This window comes from Gopherus evgoodei, chromosome 1 (genome assembly GCF_007399415.2).
Source record: "Gopherus evgoodei ecotype Sinaloan lineage chromosome 1, rGopEvg1_v1.p, whole genome shotgun sequence".
Lineage (NCBI taxonomy): Eukaryota > Metazoa > Chordata > Testudines > Testudinidae > Gopherus > Gopherus evgoodei.
In genome coordinates this window covers 118,798,359-118,820,232 of record NC_044322.1, presented here as the reverse complement: position 1 = coordinate 118,820,232, position 21,874 = coordinate 118,798,359, and the positions used below count along the sequence as shown (strand labels likewise).

At 42.8% G+C, this 21,874-nt stretch overlaps 1 protein-coding gene across 1 annotated transcript in view; it reads right to left on the bottom strand.

The window, feature by feature from the left end:
* Positions 1-21,874, bottom strand: part of AFF3 (AF4/FMR2 family member 3) — a 525,087-nt gene that overhangs the window by 16,506 nt on the left and 486,707 nt on the right. The window contains exon 17 of the mRNA XM_030570361.1: positions 3,182-3,245. Coding sequence (XP_030426221.1) covers positions 3,182-3,245 — 64 coding nt within the window. The remainder of the gene's footprint in view (positions 1-3,181; positions 3,246-21,874) is intronic.

Sequence of the window (21,874 nt, the reverse complement as noted above, 5' to 3'; positions counted from 1 at the left end):
TGGATTCAGCCTTATTCCAACTACCTAACACTATGGCTATGTCTACACTATAAGCTACGGATGTGATTCTCAGCTTGCACAGACTTACTCGTGCTAGCTCTCATCTGAGCTGGCATGCTAAAAACAGTAGTGTAGCTGTGGTAGTATGGGCAGCAGCAATGACAGCACCATGCTAACTGCCCTGAATACAAACCTGCCTGAACCTTGTGGGCATGTACTAAGGGCTGCCAGTGTAACCCTGACAGACCCCGGTCGTTGGCAGGCAGGATCTAACAGGGGACCTCTGGAGCTTAATGCATGAGCCTCTACCACATGAGCTAAAAGCCACCTGGCTTAGCTAAGGCTGTAGAGCAGACTCATTAACCTCTCTCTCTAAGGGTCTTGGTGCCACTAGATGGGACACAATACCACACCCAGCAGGTGTGGAGGTTACACCACTCTCCATGCTACCGCCAAGCATACTACCCTACTGTTTTTAGTGTGCTAGCTCAGATGAGAGCTAGGACAAGTATATCTTCATGATCTGGGAATCACCCCCCAGCTCACAATGTAGATGTAGCCTATGAGGTATTCTGGGGCCTTCATTATAGCTATTGTTTTTCTGTACAAGGCTCTCAGATGCCACAGTGATGAGTAGCAATATAAAATCCTAAAAGAGAGAGACGGAAGTTGCCACAATTATATTTTTATTCATTTTAAAGAAATGTTAAAGAGTAACAAATATGGGATGAGAATACAAACCAGGCTCCTGGTGAAACATTAAATAACACTATCAAATAATAATCATTTAGGGGTTGCTCCATTGTAGGAGAAAAATGGACAGAATCAGAAAGGTCCAAAATAGAAGAAAGGAAAGGCATCCTCTACAGAGAATTCAGCACAGAAGCAGGAGGATTAGTGACAAAGAAAAAAAAACTGAGATATAAATATTAGAAAAATATAATAACCGAGTCAGTAGGTCGCTTATCAGCCACACTGGCATTAAGTCAAGAAAGGTAATGATTACTCTGTAACTTAGAAAAATAAAGATCATGACCAAGAACCTAAATAAGGTTTTAGGTAACTCCTCTAGGACCCTAGTTCTGAAAATCATGGCCTAGGCATCCTGAACCTTTATGAGTTCTTGCCAGAAATAAATAATCAAGGAATCTATGGGGAATATAATAGTCTAGGGTTCTAGAAAATAACTGTCAGCCAGATTCTGATCTTATACTAGTGAGAAATCAGAACCAGGTTCAGAACCTTTAAAAGTTCTGTGGGGTTATTCAACAGCAATGATCTCATCTGAAATCCTTCTTCAGCTTCCTCCCCACTGTCTTTCTTCTACATATACTCCGGCCTGACTTCTGCCCTCTCTTTTGCCTGATCCAGGTCACTATTGACTTTCTCCTAGTAAAGGGTTCATCTCTATTCTCATTACTCTTTATCTATCTGCTGCCTTGAGGACAGTCGATCACTCTCTCCTACTGACTTTCTGCCCTCTTTTGGCTTGCATGATTGAGCTTTCCACATTTTCCCGCTCTTTATATGACTGCTCCTGCAGTCTTTCCTTCAGTGGCTCCTCTAACGCCCAATTCCTCTTCTCTGCTGTTATTCTTTTGAGTTTGTATCTCCAGTCCCCCTTTTTCTTTCTCTCTAGACACCCTCTGTTGGCTTCCATGATTTCAACTACCACCTTGATGTGAGTGAATTCTAAATTTACCTCTCTGCCCTGACCCCATTTCTCTTCCATCAGAATCCAGGTGGAAAAAAGGCTGTATAAAGCCTATTCGTATATTCAAGTCATCTAGTTGAAATCTATTGCACAAAGTGAAAAACTAGTTGATCTTATTCCTTTCTAAGGTATTAGGCTTTGGAATGGTACATTGGCTCCAATCTCTCTTAGGAACTTATATGGCCCCACTGCTGTAGTATTTGAGCACTTCACAATCTTTTTAATATTCTGACCTTCATGACACCCCTGTGAGGTAGGGAAATGCTATTATCCCCATTATACAGCTGAACTGAACTGAGCTGGGGAACTGAAGCACAGAGAAATAAAGTGGCTTTCCCAAGGTCATTCAAGAAACTTGTGATGGAGCCAGGAGTTGAACCTCCAAAGTCCCAGATTAGTCAAAGGTTAGTGCCCTAACCACTGGAACATCTGTTTTCTCAAGTCAAAAATTTCTCCATTTTGCTTAAAGAAATGTACCATTTACAGTTCTCTATAATATTTTCTGACTTGAGTCACTTTAAAATAATATAAATCTGAATAAACCATGGAAAAGAGCACTAATAAACTCTGAAGTGCTATTTTCTTGGGAGCCTACATTAGAGGCCTGCTCCTACTACTTTGGGCATTTTAGGCTCTGCACAGCTGAAGCAAGTGGACGCCCAAGTCACATTTCTGCTCCCCGATCCTGGGCAGCAGAGGCAACATGCCACACTCAGAGCAGCCGAAGGGACTGCTATGCTAACTAAAGATCTGTCAGAGCGCTGCGTGCACAGTCCCATCCCCAGCATGTCCCTCCCCCTGTTCTCTGAGGCACACCTCCACATACAGCCTCAGTCACCATTTGTTATAGGGAAACCTTGGCTGCCCCATTAGAGCAGCCAAAGCCAGGGTCAGGAATTTGTTGTTGCCATGGTCAGTTGTGTCACAGTGGTTCCTCTGGAGTTACATAGAGGCCCAATAGAGAAATGATTATCTCTGTGTTGATATTATTTTGGTGGGAAGTATCTGTAAGAAAACTGGAGTCTTTTGGCCTTGGAGCAATGAGGCTTTGTCCAGAGCCCTTTGAGATCAGTAAGTCTTTCCTTTGGCTTTTATGGGCTTTGGATTGGCTCACAGAGCACCGTTATGGTATATCAAGCCAGTGGCTAGCCAGCTAGCCCTACAGAAGGAAAAAGACATTTTGGAAATCTCATAGAGTTGCTGCGGCCCAGATTTTAGCTACTTGTTAAAGCAAAGGAATAAATGGAAATTTTCATTTAGCCAAGAGTTGATCCCTGTAAGTTGTTATTTGTTTAAGTCACAGTTTATTGGGCTATGAACACTTGAATGTATAAACACTTCTTAATTTAACCAGTCCAACCATCCTGATAATAGATTTTATAATTACCTGAGTTGTGTTACACTGATGAAGAAGTTCCATTACAAAAATAATACGGAACAACATAACTAGAAAGAAAATGTTCTCACCATCGCGTCTGCTTTATGCTTCTTCTGTTTAGCTTCTTGCATAAAGTGATCTGCATTGCGTGGTCTACGGAGACAGAATCAGAATGTATTTTATTATTTTTGAAGTGCAGAACATTTTCAAGTTATTTTATCCCTTATTTCAAACCTGATTTGCAAACATTTTTGCAAAGAAAATGTACTTAAAATGGAAAATGCATTTTGTATTTCCAGATTACTCCCTGTGGAGACAAGAGCATTTATGGCAGTTCTCATTCTTCAGAAGTTAATAATTCAAAGAAAAAAAGTTAATAACATTTGTTTTTATGGCTGATACAAACTGCTTCCCAAAACAGACACAGGTACTAAACAGAGCAAGCAAATGAAAATAAATAAATAAGGAAGAAAGTAAAGAGGTCAGATGAAAACTTTCAGATCATATTTGGACACAAGCAAATTCTTTCTCAGTTTAGAATGAAAGATGTTTTATGAAATATCCATGCAACAGTGTTGAAAATATGATACATTTCCTTAATTTCTGCAACCATGTGATATAGAATATTCATTTTTAATATCTGACTGTCTCATTTGCCCACTAATCCTTACTTGGCAGGACTACTTCTAATGTTCCAAATCTCTAAGCAGCTGCAGACAGGTATCATTATATATATACACATCACTCGAAAGTTAAGAAATGCCAGAATTAAGGTTGTCTGTGCAACCTTAGTTTAGCCCCCTTGGGCTTACGCATTATGATACCGTTTTTTTCATGATCACATACTATTTTTTGCACAGAATCCCAGCCTCATTTAGTGCATAGGTTGGACATGCTCTGGGTATGAATCAGGATTGTGTAGTAAAGGAGACTATTTGTACATGGACCCCTGCTTCATTTTGTTGCAGAATCTGGAAGGTTATCATGAAGCAGAGGCTTGCAGGAAGAGAAAGGATGGTATCGTGGGTAAGGTGACTGCTGCCTAGAGAACTGGATTTTAGCCCTGCCTCTGCCACAGAATCCCTGTATAATGCTGGGCAAGTCACTTAAACCAAATTTTTCACAGATAATCACTAATTGTGTGTTCCTTGTTTTCTGGATGCTTTACTTAAGCCCCAGGGGTCTGACATTCAGAAGTGCTGAGCACTCACAGCTCCCGGTGAATTCAATGTGAGCAGTACTTTGAACATATGAAGTGCTACATAATACTATATGGTCTGAAAAATCATATCAGAGGTATCTCAGATTGGGCATTTTAAATTAGTGGATACTTTAGACCTTGGTCTCTTTGTGCCTCAGTCTTCTATCTGTAAAATGGGGATAATAATACCCTGTCATCTCACAGAGGTGATGTGAAAATAAATTAATGTTTGTGGAAGCCCGTGAAGAAATTAATAATTCAGTCTTCAGAACGGGGTTTGAATAATGTGCAGTAAATGAGGCATCAGCCCACACACTGAACAATAAGGATAAAACAAATATTGAAAAGCTGCTCTATAAGTGAGCTGGCCATCCTGGCTACTGAATGAGGCAGGGGTCATGTGGAAACAATAGTATGTGATCATGTCACTAAAGATTGTATCATAATGCATACACACAAGTGGGATGAATTAGGTTGCAAAAGCAACCTGAATTCTGGCATTTCCTAACTTTTGAGTGCTGGACTTGGCAATCTCAATAATGTTATTTTAACACAGTTGTTGTGTGCTGCTTAGAGCTGTCAAGCAAATGTCACACGGTACAGCAGCGGGTCCAGATGGTATTCCTGCAGAGATCTTCAAATGCGGGGCCATGAGCTGATCAGGAAGCCCACTGGCCTACACCTAAAGTTTTAGGAACAGGAGGCTGTGCCACAAGAATTTAAAGATGTATCATTCATCTATACAAAAAGAAAAGCAATCAAGCCTCTTGCAATAACCATGTGGCATCTCGCTCCTTGCCACTGCAGGAAAAGTACTCACTTGAGCCATGCTAAACCAGTTAATTGATCAATTGGCAGAGAAGATACTGAAAGCCAAGGGGGCCTCTGCCCTGGACATGGTATTTCAGACAAGATCTTTGCTCTCTGGAAAGTTCAGGAGAAATGTTGTGAGCAGAACCAAGACCCATACGTAATTTTTGTTGATCTTACTAAGGCCTTTGACTCTGAATAGAGATGGCATGTGGAGTAGTTTGGTTGCCCTGATAGTTCATCAACATTATTAAATCTTTTCATGCAGGAATGCAGGTTTGTGTCCTTGACCAAGGCTGCTTCTCAGCTCCTTTTATTGTCACAAATGGAGCAAAAGAAGGCTGTATTCTTGCTCTGACATTATTCAGCATCATGTTTGCAGCTGTTCTAATAGATGTATTCAGAGACATTGATTGTGGCATTTGTATGCAGTACCATATGGATGGAGGCGTCTTGAATTTGCATTGCCTGTGCATAAAGACAAAAGTTACGAAGACAATCATTTGTGAATTACTGTTTACTGATGGCTGTGCTATTGGCTCATAATTTCAGGGAAATTCAGTTGCTCAGGGACTGCTTTTTATGTGCAGCAAAAGGTTTTGGCTTAACGATCAGCTTCAACAAAGACAAAAGCCATGGTCCAGTCTCGACTGGAAAGTACTGCCACTAAACCAGTTGCATCCATTGATGATGGATGATATGCCACTCAAGGTCACTGACAAATTTTGCTACTCAGGCAGTGTTGTTTCCCAAGACACAATAATTGATGATGACATGATGAAACACATTGGTGCAGCCAGCAATGCCTTTGGAAAACTTCAGCATCATCCCTGGAATGAACATGCTGTCAGATTGCAAACAAAAATATGATTGCACCATGGTCATCATCACACTTCTTTATGGCTGCGATACATGGACTACTTATCACTGCCAAATAAAACACTTGGATCTCTTCCACCTATGATGTCTATGGCAGATAATGGGAATTGAATGGCAAGATATGGTTCCTAACACAGAGGTCCTTGAGAGCTGCAACATTACAGGCATTCAAGCTTTTATAGGGAAAGCACAGATGAGATGGTGCAGTCATGTGGTCTGTATGTCTGAGAGTAGAATATCAAAGGCTATTTTCTATGGAGAACTGCAGACTGGAACTTGTTTGGGGGTCATATCAAAAAAATATTACTAAGTCACTCTTAAGGCCAACCTCCAATCTTGTGATATTCACCTTGGGAGCTCTTAGAGCATGACAAGGTCTGATGGCGGCAGCTCTGCCACATTGGACAGAAAGATTTTGATAGCTTGCCGATTGCTGCAAACAAGGAGAGATGTGCAAGGCATAAACCTAAAAGCAGTGCACGATTCATCTGCAACTGTTTTCACCTGTAGCACCCATGGACAGAGCTGCAGGTCTGCAATTGGTCTTTGGTCTTATCTCAGGACCCATAATACCTGACTGTAGCTTATCTGTCGAACTGACAACAAAAGATTCCATCATCATCTTCACTATCAAGTGTGTAATATATATTCCAGCCCTCAAAACCTTCCTTAAAAATAGTTTAAGATTGCTAACTGAGAACAAATATCACATCCTTTGCATAATCCCAGCACTTCACAGCAAGGAAACGAACAGTTAAGACCATCTTAAATCTTCTGCTGCCCACACAGGCCCTGAGCCTGTAAGCTAATTAAAGACTTGGTAACTAAGAAAAGAAATGAGAGTTATTTACCAAGTTAAACTAGGTAAATGTACGCCCACAAATGAGTTACAGTCTTAGGTTCCAAAAGGTAATATAAACTGCTGTAATGTACAAGTTCTATAAATCCTCTAGGGTTAACCAAGGCAAAACAGCTGAGGATCTCTTGCTTACGTTTAAGCATCTTCACCCTTCAGAGTTCAAGCAACACAGTGATACAATTCCTTCTTGTTGGGAATTTTTATTCCTTTCTCTCAGAGATCAAGCTGATGGGATGAATCCACCTGCACATCTCCGCTTCATGGGCATTGGGGTGAGGGAACAATCACCGTCTTTATTCTTTGATGTTTCACAACGGCTCATTTGGTCTCAGTTGGCCTTTGTGGTGGGCAGGACCTAACACCTTCTGTAGGAAGCCACCATGTCTACACTAATTAATGCTCCTTTCTTGTTTGATGATTTACACAATTACAGAGGATTACAATGCAAACACTTAAAATAACCTTATGCCATGGGGTACAGATGTTATAAGCAAGATTAATACATGCAGCATATTACAAGCATTTCAAAAAGTCTAAACACTAAACAAATTCTTATAAACTATTTTACCACCACTAACAGACAGGGTGAGCCAGGCTGGTTCCAGCTATGCATTTGTCAGCATTCACTGAGGCCCAAGGGCCTTGCCATGAGCTGGCATCTGGTCTGCCAGTGTCACAAGAATTTCCCAAGTTTAAATTTTTTCCCCCTTTTTTCTCTTTGATGTAGCTCAGCAAAGATGTAGATTTGAAGTGTTTACGTCAGGATAGGATGAGTCATAAAGCTCCCACTGACAATAACAGGAGTGGTACTGGATCCTTAACTGCTATGGAAACCAACAGAAACAACACTGAGTCCTCTCTCCCAGTTAATCACTGTGCTTAATACTTAATAATGAACCGTTACAGTTTGGAAAGAAATTGTTTTCACCTGTCTTCTTGATACACAGCTGGTTGCATACGTATTCCAGGAGATTTAATTATAGTTTGGAGGTATAACAACAAGCTGGCTTTGAACTAATGGGAGACTAAGGGCCTGGCTACACTTGAGATGTAGAGTGCCAGGAGTTAAACCAGCCCTCAGAGACCGCAGAAGGGAAAACACTGCTGTGTGTTCACATTGTCGGTTGTAAGCGCAGTGGCGTGGCCACATTAGCAACTCTTGCAATGCTACAGAGAGCAGTCCATTGTGGTAGCTATCCCAGTGTGCAAGTGACTGCAGTGTGCTTTTCATATGGGGGGTGGAGTGGGATGAGTGTGTTGTGTGTATGTGGGGGAAGAGACAGTGTATTTTGGGGGGCAGAGAGTGTGACAGCGGCAGGGGGAAGGAGGAAACCCCAACATCAGCCCCCACCTTGCCTCTCTCTTTCACACAAACACACAAAAATGCCTGCCTCTGCAGCGGCAGCATTCCACAGTAATGGTCTGCTTTGTCCTGGAGCAGATAAGCATGCCGGCTTTCAGAAACGGAGCTTTGGAGGGGATACCCGCATGCCTGCAGCTGAGTTCAAAACAATGACCAGAGTGGCCACTTGACTTCAAGGGATTATGGGATGTTTCTGGAGGCCAATCACAGTGCAGTAATGCAACATGTCGTCCACACCAACATCCCGGCATTTCAGCCAGGGTGCAGGAAGCTCTATGCTTCTCGCGGAGGTGGACTACCAGGAGCGCTCCAGCTGCAGAGTCCAGGCACTCTAAGTGCCTTGCCAGTGTAGACACCTCAGGAGTTAGGGCGCCTGGGGCTGATTTAATGTGCTCTAACTTGCAAGTGTAGCCAAGGCCTAAGTAAGGTTAGACAGAAGTAAAATTTGACATGTGGGTAATTTTTAATTACCTCTGAAAAAATATTCACAATTTTTCTTCAAATTTAGCAGAGCTTTTGCTTTTTGAATAAATCTAGCAGTTTTCAAAGATACAGGAAGGGAAAAATGCTCTATAATGGGAACTAGTTGCAATCTTAACTGTGCAGAGGAGAGTCTACTGCTTTTCCATAACAACAACAAAACGAAAAAGAAAAAAAGAACATCGTAGTTCAAAATGTTTCTTTTTGTCCCCTTCAATGTGGAATTTCACCCCAGATTTGTGATGGTACCTTTTCCAAGATTGCAGGACTGGACTAATGACGGTTTTAAGTTCCAATACCTCCCAATCCATCACAGCTAAAAATATCTCCTGTGCCCACTGAGACCCCCAAATTGTCCTAGTATGTATGGAATCCTCACCGCTGGAGATTTTAAAGATCAGGTTAGGCAGACACCAGTCAGAACTGGTCTAGTTATACTGAATCCTGCCTTAGAGCAGGTGGGTGGACTAGAAATCAGTGTTTCTCAACCTTTTTGATACCAGGGACCTTCCTACACTGTATCAGGGTGATTTCAGGGACCAGCACTGGGCCACGGACCGGTCGGTGAGAAACACTGGACTAGATGACCTCTTGAGGTCCCTTCCAGCCCTAGATTTCATGATTCTACGAAACAAAATATGGATAGCAAGTGTTGGCAGATGTTTGGATTTATCACCTTTGTCATTTGCAAGATCATTCCAAACTTATGTCATTAAAACTTTTCTCCCACCACCATACCTATATAAATTGTGTCTATAATTCGTTCGCTTGAAGTGTCCTGACAGCGCACAAAAGCAAAGTAAGATAATGAAATGTAATTATACTCTACTTACATAGAAGTTAATTGTAAAACTTGTAAATTGCTCGCTAGCTTGTAACGCATAGACACTGCTCCAGAGCTATGATTACCAAGTTATTCTGCAGTTATGATTAGCAAGGAAAGTATTAACATGAGACATGCATTATTTAAGTAATAATCTCCACCTTTGCAGATTTTGCCATGATGCACTGAGCCAAAGGGCTTGTCTACTTTTTGGGTAATACGCATTATGGGGGTGCAATTTCTAAAGCACACTAATATGTTGCTCATTAATAAGTCTGTACAGACACTGTTGGTGTGCACTAAAGGTACCCTAGTGCGCTCTACTACAGTACTCTTTCAAACAGTAATTGTAGGTTACTCCATGATTAACCCTTCTGAAGTCAATGGGACTACTTGTAGAGCATGGTGCTACCCCACAGTCAGAATCTGGCACTATTTACAGAGATAGGTCCAACCTGTAAAATTTAGATTTGCATCTGGATCTGAACTTTCCTCAAGTTTCAGAATATTGGGAGTCAGTGTTTCAGCTGAAGCAATGGTTAAAATAATTAAATATTAATTGTTAGAGCTAGGTCTAATTCATACAGATTTCACTTATGTCGTTTAAAGTGACTTTGAAGGTAGACGTAGGGGACTGCAAGATTGAATTAAAACATATTTTTCTAAGTCATGATATTGTCCCCAATTCATTTAAATAGAAAAGTCCATATTCATTAATCCAGAAATACAGCCACATTTAGATTTCTTCAAGATATTAACAGTAAGAGAATCTTTAAGGAAATATGTATGTGTATGTCTACATTGTCAACACATGCACACCATATGAAGAAGCACTCAACTCTCCATAGTGAAAAATGTGCCTATCTATTATAACTCTAATTTTGAAATTCAATGTCACAAATCTGCAAACATTGTAATCAGTTTACATATTTGTATGCTGTGAGAGAGTTTTAAAATGAAATTTCTTGTTAGATTTTATGTAAATTTGCTGTTTTGTTTTTAAGATGCAGGCCAATAATATCATGTTTTGGCTAGTTTAAAATTTTTCTAATGCTTTTTTATTATGGACTCTCTCCAAAACAAGGAAGGTTTGAAGTTTCCAGTTTAGTCTGAGTTTGCAATTTGTACACATGCCTTCGCTCCTTTAAATCCAGCATTATAGATCATTTAAAAATTAGGATGTTCAGAAGTGAAATCTTCAGAATGTTTTGCAGGCTTCTTGCAGTTACAGTATCTCAGGAGCACGATGGACTATTATAATCTGAAAAACTTAGCAGCTGTGTCACATCCCCTGTGCACCTTACACATTGTCTCGAATCCATGGACAACTTAATTATTCAGCATGTCTAGTTCAGATCCTATGCACTTAATATATTATACATTTCAGAGATGATGCACGTGATTACCTGTGAAATTCACAACAGAGTATGTTAAAAGTTTTCTAGTACTACAGACTATGCAGGTATAATGATTTTGAATCTGTACATCTTTTAAGATCTCTTCCATTTACCTAAACTTCCTCTGTGACTGGGCCTCCCCAATGAGATTTGTGGGAATACCAGTATTTGTGGTAATTTCAGACTTTTTATTCCCATGGATTCTCTCATTTTCCTACATGGAATAAACTTCCTTTTACTTAAGCAATATGTGAGTTGTTGCTTGTTTTGGATGTTGCTGTTGGGAGGCATCCTGAGGTGAAGTAAGAAATCCTTCGATTGCTGAGGAGAAATAAAAGGGAAGGCTGAGCCTAAACCCACTTTGGATTCTTAGCCTAAAGTGTGCTCCTGGGGTTCTCTGCCAGAAGGTGCTTGTAGCTGAGCTTGCAATTCAGCACGGGAAAAACTGAAAGACTGGGGAAAGGAAGGGAACTATTTAGGGCTAAAGGGGCTAAATGAGGTATTAGGATGCTTATTAAATTAGGCTGGAGCGTGAGTAACAGAAATGGCAGTTCTGTAAAGTTAATTCACAGACTCCTGTTTTTCAGTGGGTTGGGCCTGATTATCTTCTTACTTACACTGGTACCTTAGAGACTAACGAATTTATTTCAGCATAAGCTTTTGTAACACAGCTGCTACTCTGAAACCTTACTTACACTGGTATATCTTCATTGATTTCAATGGTATTAGTCCCGATTTACACTAATGTAAGTAAGAACAAAATTGGCTCTTTGTTTTTTAGCAAAACTGTGACTTCAGTTTGTGTGTACAATTAACTTTTCGATAATCTATTTACAGCCTTACCTGTGTATCAAACTTTTTTGTTTCCGCATATCTCAATATTGATATGGCTATAGACTTCTTCAGCAAAGCAGAGATGAGTTACAACACAGACTATATCCCTCACATTGCTCTTTAAAAGGCAATAGAAAGACTGCCAAGCATCAGCGCCAACTCAGGAACCTGGGTGAATTCTCACTGGGATGAGCTGGAATAATGTGCCATTATATGAAACCAACTCCTCTTAATGAGAATTTACCCAACTATACTGACTGGGCAGCTTCATCAAATGCAGCTGGAACCAGTTCAACACATTCTCAGCCACATCTAGCTAGTCACCTAGGCAGTGCCATAGAATCTAGTCATTTACAAAGTAAAAAACCTCACGGAGAGTTCTGATAGTACAACAAGGACAGGCTTTTTTTTCCACAGTGGTATGCACATCATTCATGATTTTCAAGGGCAATCTCAGGACCATGTCTGTGGCTGACTCCTGGATTAAATTTATCAAACAATTTGCTACTGTCCACATGTCCTTTCACTGGTATTACCACCACTTTCTTTAGTAACTTGTCAAAAGCCAGAAGGAATATAGCATGCCCATTACTTGTTATGTTGCTTATGATCACAGCATGAGGTAGCATAGCTTTAAGCATTATAATCACTCTCCTTCCAATAGCAGCCTTTTAGAATTTCCGGACTGCTGACATCCTAAGAATGGTGTTACTACTCAGGTGAAATGCAGGTTTGTGTGTGTGTTTCTCTATGTACTGTACTTATGTGCCAGATTACAATGTGTCTGAGAACCTCCCTTTACCATCTCGGTCATCTGCCATCTTCCGTGAATTCTATTTAGTCAAGCAGATAATTTAGCAAAAGAAATGTAAATTGATGCAGTCAGAAATTAATCATACAAAGCAAATCAATAAAATCACAAAATAATCTAGCAGTATTTACAAAAACAATCTCTTTGGAAGTCAACATCATTGGATTTACCAGGTACTACATTGCTTAGATTCCAATACACAATTTTAATTATAACTGCATTCAAACACACATTTTTCACCTATTTTGATATATTATGTAGTTTTGAGTTTTATTTGCATAATTTACCATTTGTACATTATTTCTCGCTGTGTATGGTGCTTTATGAGGATACATTAAAAAAGGTAGTAAAAGTTCAATGAACCATCAAAACTGTAGCCAAGTGCATATTTTAATGTTCTTCAGAGATAGCATTACTGAAGTATTATAAAATCCACACTAGTGCTTCCATAATGTAAAACAATTGCATGTAATAAAAGCAACTTAAATCATAATTCTAAATGCAGGGCCACATTCACCCGAGGATTGTGTAATTTGCAACCCAGGCACTCAAGGGTGGTTGTGCTGGAGGGGGCATGGAGGGCATTTTAAAGATCGAATCAGGGCTAAATGGAATCCATCAGTACAGGCTACCCTAGTCTTACCCCTCCTAGCCCATCCCCAGCCATTTTTGAGGTCAGCACCAGCAAAGCTCTGAGCCTTTCAGGTTGACTGCACCATTGCACTCCTACTCTGGAAGGACTAAAAAAAATCAGGTAAGAGAAAGAAGATCACGTAAAGACAAACGAAAAATTCAACTGCTTAGTATAAATGTGAGGAGGGCTAGTCTCTGTGAGCAGCTGGTAAGGAAGCACCATATTTATAACCCTTTCAAATGACAGAGCTCATAGGCAATCAAGGGGAAAATATGGCTGTTTCCAGAATGATAACAATTTAGGAATCTTGTACTAACATTGACTTAGGCAGGAACAGTGGAAGAAAACAGGTGCTCAGGCACTCAGAGATCACCATGATGGGCATGATATAAAAACCTAGCTAGATAGGCTAAGTACACAGGAGAAGTTGTAAGTGGGGAGGGTCTCAGAGTCCGGGCTCCAGCCCTAGCCTGAATGTCTACACTACAGTTTTTAGCCCTACAGCTTGAGCCCCATGAGCCCAAGTTAGCTGAATGGGGCTCCGAGACTCGAGGCTGCAGGTTTTTTATCACAGTGTAGACATCCCCTTAGAAAATATCTGACCACCAAACATCTCTGCCCTTCTTCTGTGCTTCCCATTACACACAGAACAGCCTCTGACCTGATCCGGGAGGCCACTACCTTCTCCTCAAGGTATACCTTGCAGGGAAACTTATCAGTCAATTAATGATGTGGAGGAGGAGGAAGATGGAGATATTTGTCACTAACTTTATTTAAGTAAAAAGATAATTTTATAATTATGATTTGTATTATAGTAGCATTTGAAATCCTAGCTTTTCTACTTTGCATGGGACTAGAGCTGGATGAAATATTTTGGCTGACACTTTTTTCCACTGGAAAAGGTAGATTTAGATTGACCAGAAGACTTCGTGAATTTGTGTTGATTTCTCTGAATTGTTTGGCCTAAAGAATGCCCCCTCCAAAAAAAAAAAAACCCAGAAAAAATCAGAAAGTTTCATTTTACATTTTCAAAATGAAATGTTTTAATTTTTTGGTCCAAGATGACTTTTTTTTTTCAAAAATTTCCTTTGTTTTTTAATAAAAATAACCAAAATTTGTTTAAAATGGTCAAAATAAAAAATGATGTGACTCAAAATGGATTTTTGTTTTACTATTCAATTCACCAAAATTTTTGTTTCTGTTTGAGCTAAAACAATTTCCCTCCCATCCATGATATTTTTGAGTTCCTAGAGAATTGAAAAACCCGTTATTTGGCCAGCTCTATTCCTGAGTCTCAGTCCAGCGCACTAACCACAGACCCTCTTCTTTATATGTTTGTAGAAAGTTTTCATCGCTGACTATACCTCTCTCCCAACTTATATATGTCTCTTTTCCTCTTGGATTGTGCTAAGAACTGTTCATTAACTTAAAAAGATGTCATCCCTGCACCAAAAAACGCACAACATCCCACCCTGTCTCAGTGGGGGGATGTTTGATTGTGGTCCTGAGAGGAAAGAGAATGGAGAGGCAGATGTGGCTGCTCTGGTTCCTCTTCCCCATGCCCCCTGCACCAAACACAAGTGAGCGGGGAGTGAGGTGTGCGTGGTGTGAGTGGGAGAAGCGATTTCTCTGCATCTCCCTGTTGCTATTGTCTGGCCTGTGGAGCTGAACAGAGAATTGATTATGTGTCTTGCATCCTTCCTCTTATTGTATGTGAAGCCCTCAGAGCATGCGACAGCCATCCTGCTGCAGCTACTGCTTTGCCCTATAAATGATTAGAAAGGAATTTTTCCTTTGGGTCAGGTTTGACACGGTGTCCAATTTATTTTTTTTTGGCCTTCCTTGCAGCAATGTGAAGGCCTGATTTTAGGTTAATAAGGAGCAAGGGCATGACTTAAAAGTTGCACTTGAGTTTGTAATTTCATTGCAACTTGCAGCTGGTATCCAGTGCAGGTGAAAGGCTCAAAAAAGGCCAACTCCCAGAGATAAACACGAGGCCTGGGAGATGTATGGTAGATCCTATTAGCCTGAAGAAAGCAGGGAAGCCTTTAAGTCTTCACAGAATGAGGCACCCTTCATGTGGATGCTAATCTCCCCTCATAGGGAGAGGGTGAGAGGATTGAGAGGTGCTAGGGGTTAGGCTGAAGGGGGCCAAACCTGAATATTGATTGTCTGGTATGGAGGCCATTACATTTTGCACCGGATCCAAGTAAATATAAAACCCTGGGGCTTTTTTTGTTATTGTTGGTTGGTTTTCATTGGGGGGAAGAGGAATCTTAAACTTAAAAAGTTAATAGAGCTGCAGTCTTCTGCTTTAAAATCCCTCCCAGTGTGTCTGTTTCATGCTCCTGTATGTCCCGATCAATACATTCTGGACGGGAGCCTCGAGGCCCTGCTGTAACATAAATATTAAATAACAACAGCAGCACACCAAAAACAAAACTCACATCCAGCATATCTAATGAACAACAATCTTAAGTATAGTCTGCAGAGTAACCTTTTGTAAATGCTGAGAATGGCTGATAACATGTTACCTGGTCTCCTGGACCAGACAGGACGTTTGGTAATTTGGCTGAAGGCAGCTTTCATGACTGTCTATTTTATTTGGCTTAAAGGTGCTGTATAAATAAATAAAATGCATGACAATAAGAAAACAACACAATAAACTTTCAGGAGCAGCAGGGCCAGTGTCCTCCAACGGATACCAGTACAATAGGTTAGGACGAGTTTGTTCATTTCCCAGCGCAGTAAATTTCAAAATCAGTAAAAGAGACACTTTTCAAATGTACATCTGTCACAGTAAGTCCCAAATCTTGTCCTTCCCCTGCAATTCCATTGCACAGGAGAGAGAGAGGCTCTATTTCAGAAGTGTGTGCAGTTTGTGCATGGCTGTGTGCCCTATAGGATGAGGCATCATTGCTGCTGGTTCCTTTGGCCATTCACACCATTTAGAATGGGCACAAATAGCTGGTGCCTGTGGACAGACTAAGCCCAGAGGCCCTGGATCAGAGCAGGTGAGATCAATCCACTAATTAAAGAGAGCTGGGCTACACCTGGGCCTACAGAGCAGGGTTTCTCAAACAGGGGTCACTATTTTTGTAGGGAAAGCCCCTGGCAGGCCAGGCTGGCTTGTTTACCTGCCCCGTCCACAGGTCCGGCCGATCGCAGCTCCCACTGGCCGCGGATTGCTGCTCCGGGCCAATGGGAGCTGCTGGAAGCGGTGCAGGCCGAGGGACTTACTGGCCGCCGCTTCCAGCAGCTCCCATTGGCCTGGAGCAGCAAACTGTGGCCCTTGGGAGCTGCGTTCGGCCGGATCTGCGGACGGGGCAGGTAAACACACAGGCCCGGCCTGCCAGGTGCTTTCCCTACACAAGAGGCGACCCCTGTTTGAGAAACCCTGCTATAGAGGTTGCTAGTGGGCAGCTGGAAAGGAAGGACTGAGACAGGTTGTCCCCTGGGGAGGGGAGACCCACACTGAAGTGGAGTTAGTTCCTGAGGTGGGTCCCTGGAGCAAGAAAGCAAAGCAGAGACTGGAAAGCTGACAGGAGCTATACTGCCAGAGACCCTTGGGAAGGGTGGCCCTGGAGCCTGGGGCCAAGAATGGGGTTAAAACTATTTTCTGTTTGTTTGATAACCCTTGTTAAAAGAAATAAACCTCCTAGAAAAGACTGGGCGTGGCAGTGCATGCTTTAGAGCTGGGAGAAGTGACAGCCCTGGTGACAGAGTCCTATTGCTGTGCAGTGTAGACGCAACCCGCTTGAATCAGGTCCTGAGAGTCTGCAAAAAGTATTCCACAATCCCATGGGCCAATTTCCATTGTGCTTGCCATCCTAAGACTCTCCAATCATCTCAAGTGAAAACAGAAACCATCCCACAGGGCGTATAGCAGCAGTTCAGTGAGTCAGCATTAACCCTTCCATTGTCCTCTGACCACTGAACTGCAAATGCACCATCAGAGAGCCTTCTGTGTTTGCAATGGAGACTGAGCAGAACAAGCCTTTTGCAAAGCGCGCTGCTTCATGCTCATGGGAGCACAGCCAGATTTTGGTGTATCTCTGGTCTGAGGCTAGTACAACTGTGGACTTAAGTGAAAGTACCAGGAATGATCATGCATACCAGCAGACAGTGAAGCAATCGGCAGCTTTGCAAACCAGTGCCTGGTGCAGGAAGTGGATTAAGCAGCTCAAGATCAACTATTGGAAGACCAAGGACCAGAATTGTACCTCAGGCAGCTCCCATTTTATGAGGAGTTCGACTGAGTACTGGGCACTGCATCCAGCACGGAGCCAACCATAGTGCATGATGACCTGGTCAGCCAGGATGATGCCCTGCTTGCCACAGAATCCAGCATGGGGACTGATGGGAGCCAGCAGCAGGCATCAGCTGAGCTCTGACTCTGTTGCTGAAACTGGTTCCAGAGCAGGCTTTGGAGCAGCAAATTCTGGGCCCATACTTGGAGGAGCTGTTTGAGATATACCCCCTGAGGAATATCCCACTGCTCAGCCTGCAGCAGACACGGAAGGGACAGAGGACACTGTAACACTGCACCCCATATTCTTCACATTGATATGATTATGATATGATTATGACATAATCATAATGTATTTCATGCAAAATAAGTCATGTTAGGTGTCATTGGAAAGGTTATGATTTGCTGAATATGATTATCCTATTTGTATGCATGTATCATTTTTATATCCAAAGTTATAAATATTGACTATGTATCTGTATTTCAAAATGTAGTTACAGATGAGCAATGGCCACTAGGCAAAAGGCTCTCAGTCTAGGTGGCTGGCTGGGAAGGGCCCATTCAGGTTCATGTAGGGTGACGAGAGCAAATGTGAAAAATTGGGACAGAGGTGGGGGGGTAATAGGAGCCTATATAAGAAAAAGAGACCCCAAAATTGGGACCGTCCCTATAAAATCGGGACATCTGGTCACCTTAGGTTCATGAGCCATTAGGAAGAAACAGTAGGCCTTAAGAGAACCTTATCTCCCACCTGGGGAGTCTTCCTGAGGATACTACAGATGGCCTCCAAGTAATGGCTGCTGAGATACTACTGGGACATGTGACCAGGTCACCTGGTGCTGGACTCCATCTTGAGATGTCAGTATTTTCCCACTGACTGGCATGGGAACCAAGCTTTGAAACAAAGGGTTTCCGCCAATGTTCCCTCTAATTTTTTACATCCATGTGCAGAATGAATTTTCCTATGTGCACCAATATGGAGGTGATGTGTGGTGGGGATGGGGCCAAGGGATTCGAAGTGTGTATGGGGGGGTTGCTCAGGGCGGGGGCAGGGGGTTGGGGTATGGGAGGTGAGGGCTCTGGGGTGGAGTGGGATCTGTGGAGTTTGGGGTGCAGGCTGCCCCAGGGCTGGGGCCAGAGGACTTTCCCCAGCCCTCTCCATGCTGGCAGCAGCTCCGGGGCCCAGGGAGAGATGCCTCTCCCTGCGGCAGCCCTGCACACCCCCAACTTGCTCCCCTTCCCGCCTACCTCTCTCCTCTCCTCAAACCCTTGTGGCTGCATGCCTGCATGGCCCTTTACAGCCTGCTGCGCAACTGCACAATTGCACAGCTTAGAGGGAACTTAGGTTCCTGCCATATGCAAAAGCTGTATAATGCAGGGGAGTGACATCATCGTGGTTCTTCACTGACTCCTCACCCAAAGAGACTCCTGGAAACACCTGAGGAACAAAGACTAAACTGGGGGAAGTGCTGGACCCAGACTAAAGGGATTTTTAGCCTGTGAATGCAACACCTGGGGATTCCAAGCTGTAAAGCAAGTGCAGCTTGCCCTTAAGAATCTGCAGCCTGCTTGTACCATCACTTAGGGTGAGGATTTGCTATTCATATCCAAACTTGTAGTATATTAAGCTTAAATTGCGTTTTTGTTTATTTGCTAGGTAATCTGCTTTGATCTGTTTGCTGTCCCTTATAATCACTTAAAATCTATCTTTTGTAGTTAATAAACTTGGTTTTGTTTTGTTTAAAACCAGTGTGTGGGAGTCATAACTCAGGGCAGAAAGCTGTTGTGTATTCATCTCCACACTGAAGGAGGGGGCAAATTTCATGAGCTTACGCTGTACAGTTCCGTGTGCAGTGCAAGAAGGTATAATTTGGAGTTGACCCTCCAGAGGAGGTGTGTGCCTGAGTAGCTGGGAAGTTCCCTAACTGGAGCCTTTCCATGCAGGGCTGGTCACAGCGTCTGCATGTAACTGCAGCTGGGTGTGTCCCTACCTGTATGTGGGCTGGGCAGCTTGTCACAGCAGTACAGTGTAAAGGGAGCCCAGGCTGGTGGGTTGCGGGGCTCAGGGGTACCCCAGTTCCAGGTGGCACCCCAGGGGGAACCCGTCACAGCCACTCCTGAGCCTAGTAACTTTCTGGCTCCATGCTAATGTTTATTGATAACATAATGGGAGGGATACTCTACGAACCAATGCAAAAGTTATGAGAGACCTGGGTTAGCAGTGTGTATTTGCTAACAATGGATTATATCCCAGCACCTTGGCCTCCCCCCTCCACCTCCCCTGCACCATGAGGAGTTCAAAATGGCCTAGGAAATGCTAACAGTAAAATACATCTTTAAAGAGTATTTTTACTGAGAAGGCACAGAATTTTTCTAGGGCAATTCCTGTTTCTTAAAAATTATAGCATTACACAGCTGTGTCTTTAGGTTTGCTGCTATGTAAACACTCAACTGTCTATGGAGCCGCCTGGAAACAGAAAACTCTGCGCGTGTTTGGGGAAATGTTTTCCATTTTCAAATCTAGTCCATTTTAGTTAGACGTAATTCATGCTGCCCATTGGTGACAAAATCCTATGTTGCCACTATGACCGGGGTTTCAGTTTTTGTCCAGAAACGGGCTGGCTGAGGGGTGGAGGAAGGCTGTGGAGTTCTGTGTGTTTGCATGCAGCAATAACAGGGTAAGCCATGTGGAAGCCAACGCGGCATCCTGTTGATTCCCTCATGAATTCTGACCCAATCCTGGGTGCTGATAGTTGCAAACTTTTCCTGAAGCAGGTACTCCACAAAGATAGTCACACTGTGGTGAACTACATATTTTCCAGAGCCACCTTGGTAGCTGACTAGCCCCCTCCACTCATAGATGCGCTGTTCAGTTTGGGTGCATGTACTATCAGTTTTCCACCAGCAGGATGGAATAACATCCCTTTGCCAACAGGGCACTGCAAGAACAGTTAAGTCCTCCAGAACATGAAAGGCCTGAAATGACAGAGAAAGCTTTGTAGCAAGACCACCAACCATTCTACCCAAACGCAAGCAGTTATGTAATTTTTTGTAAAACAAAGTCAGATTAGAATTTTTAACTTACCACTGTTTCTGCACTACTTTAACTGGGATTAACCAGGCGGTATCCAGGGAAATTCTGTGGACTGAAGCATCCCTCTCACAGTATATTGCAGTTCAGTTGTGAAACAGAACATTTTATGTCCTTGAAATTCCACAAGAATTATTTCTGTGCTCCTCCACTGAGCTATGTGAGAAAATAACCCTGTTTCTTGTCCTGCAGGCCCCTTGACCTCTACTGGCTGCTGTATCTCCCCAGCTTGCCTTCAGTGCAGCACAAGCCTGGCCCAACATACCTTCATGGCGCATTCCAAAAGGGAGCATTTCCGTGAAGAATTGATGGTTGAAGTTTTGGAGAGGGCCAATGAGCAGGTTCAGTACCAGAAAGAGAGGGACTTATGACTAGAGAAAGGGCATGCCGAGAGGCAGGAGAAAAGGTTGAGGCTCACTGCACAGCTTGAGGACAGAGTTTGAGCAGGGGAGCTGGCACTTGCTACACTGTTCCCGGAACAAGAAAGGCAGATAAGGGAGGAGGACAGAGATCAGCGGAGAGAACTGTTTGAGTGGCTCATCTCAATCATGGCTGCAAGAGTATCGGCTCCTGCTGCCTTTTTCACACCATGGCATGGTTCCTCTGTGATCTCCCCTCAGTCTAGAAACACCTTGGAACACTCCATATCTAAGTGACCCATTCAATTGGGCCCCAGGAGCAGCTGGACAGGGCAAACTAAACCCCACGCAGCCCTCCGTCCTGACTCCCGCTCCTTTGGACACCTGCACCCCCCTCCCGGGTGCCAAGAATGTGGAAAACAGGGAAAGAAGACAGGGGACATGCAGTAGTGGGCGGGGAGGGGGGGGAGTGTTTGTCCTGTTTGCACTTTTCCTGCAGTTTTGTTTTGTTTTGGAAATGTTGTTTTGTAACTGGTGTTTGGGTGTTGTAATGGCAACCACCCTGCCTGGCAACCTGTGACAGTTGTACTGTTTTAACACATGTTTACAAATAAAGCTTTGTATGTCATCAAGAAAGTTTATTGCTATCACTGCACCTCATCATACAATCAGTATTGAAATAATCAAGCTAAATCCATGATCAGGAACAATGAGGAAGTACATACAGCAATCTACTCTTCAATCACTTCCTGATATGAAACCATAGTGTGAATCATCCCATCCTTTTCTTAAGTCGTCATATCATTCATAAATACATTGCATGGCAATCAAGCCCCTATATCTCCCTAGCACTGACACCCCCCAAAACCGAATAGCCCCACCCCCACAAGCAAGTTCACAAAAGTACTAATCCTCCTCTTCCATGGGACCATGCAAATCCATAATGTGGGACCACAAAGCATCCCTGACTTCTGTTGCCCAGATGCATCCAG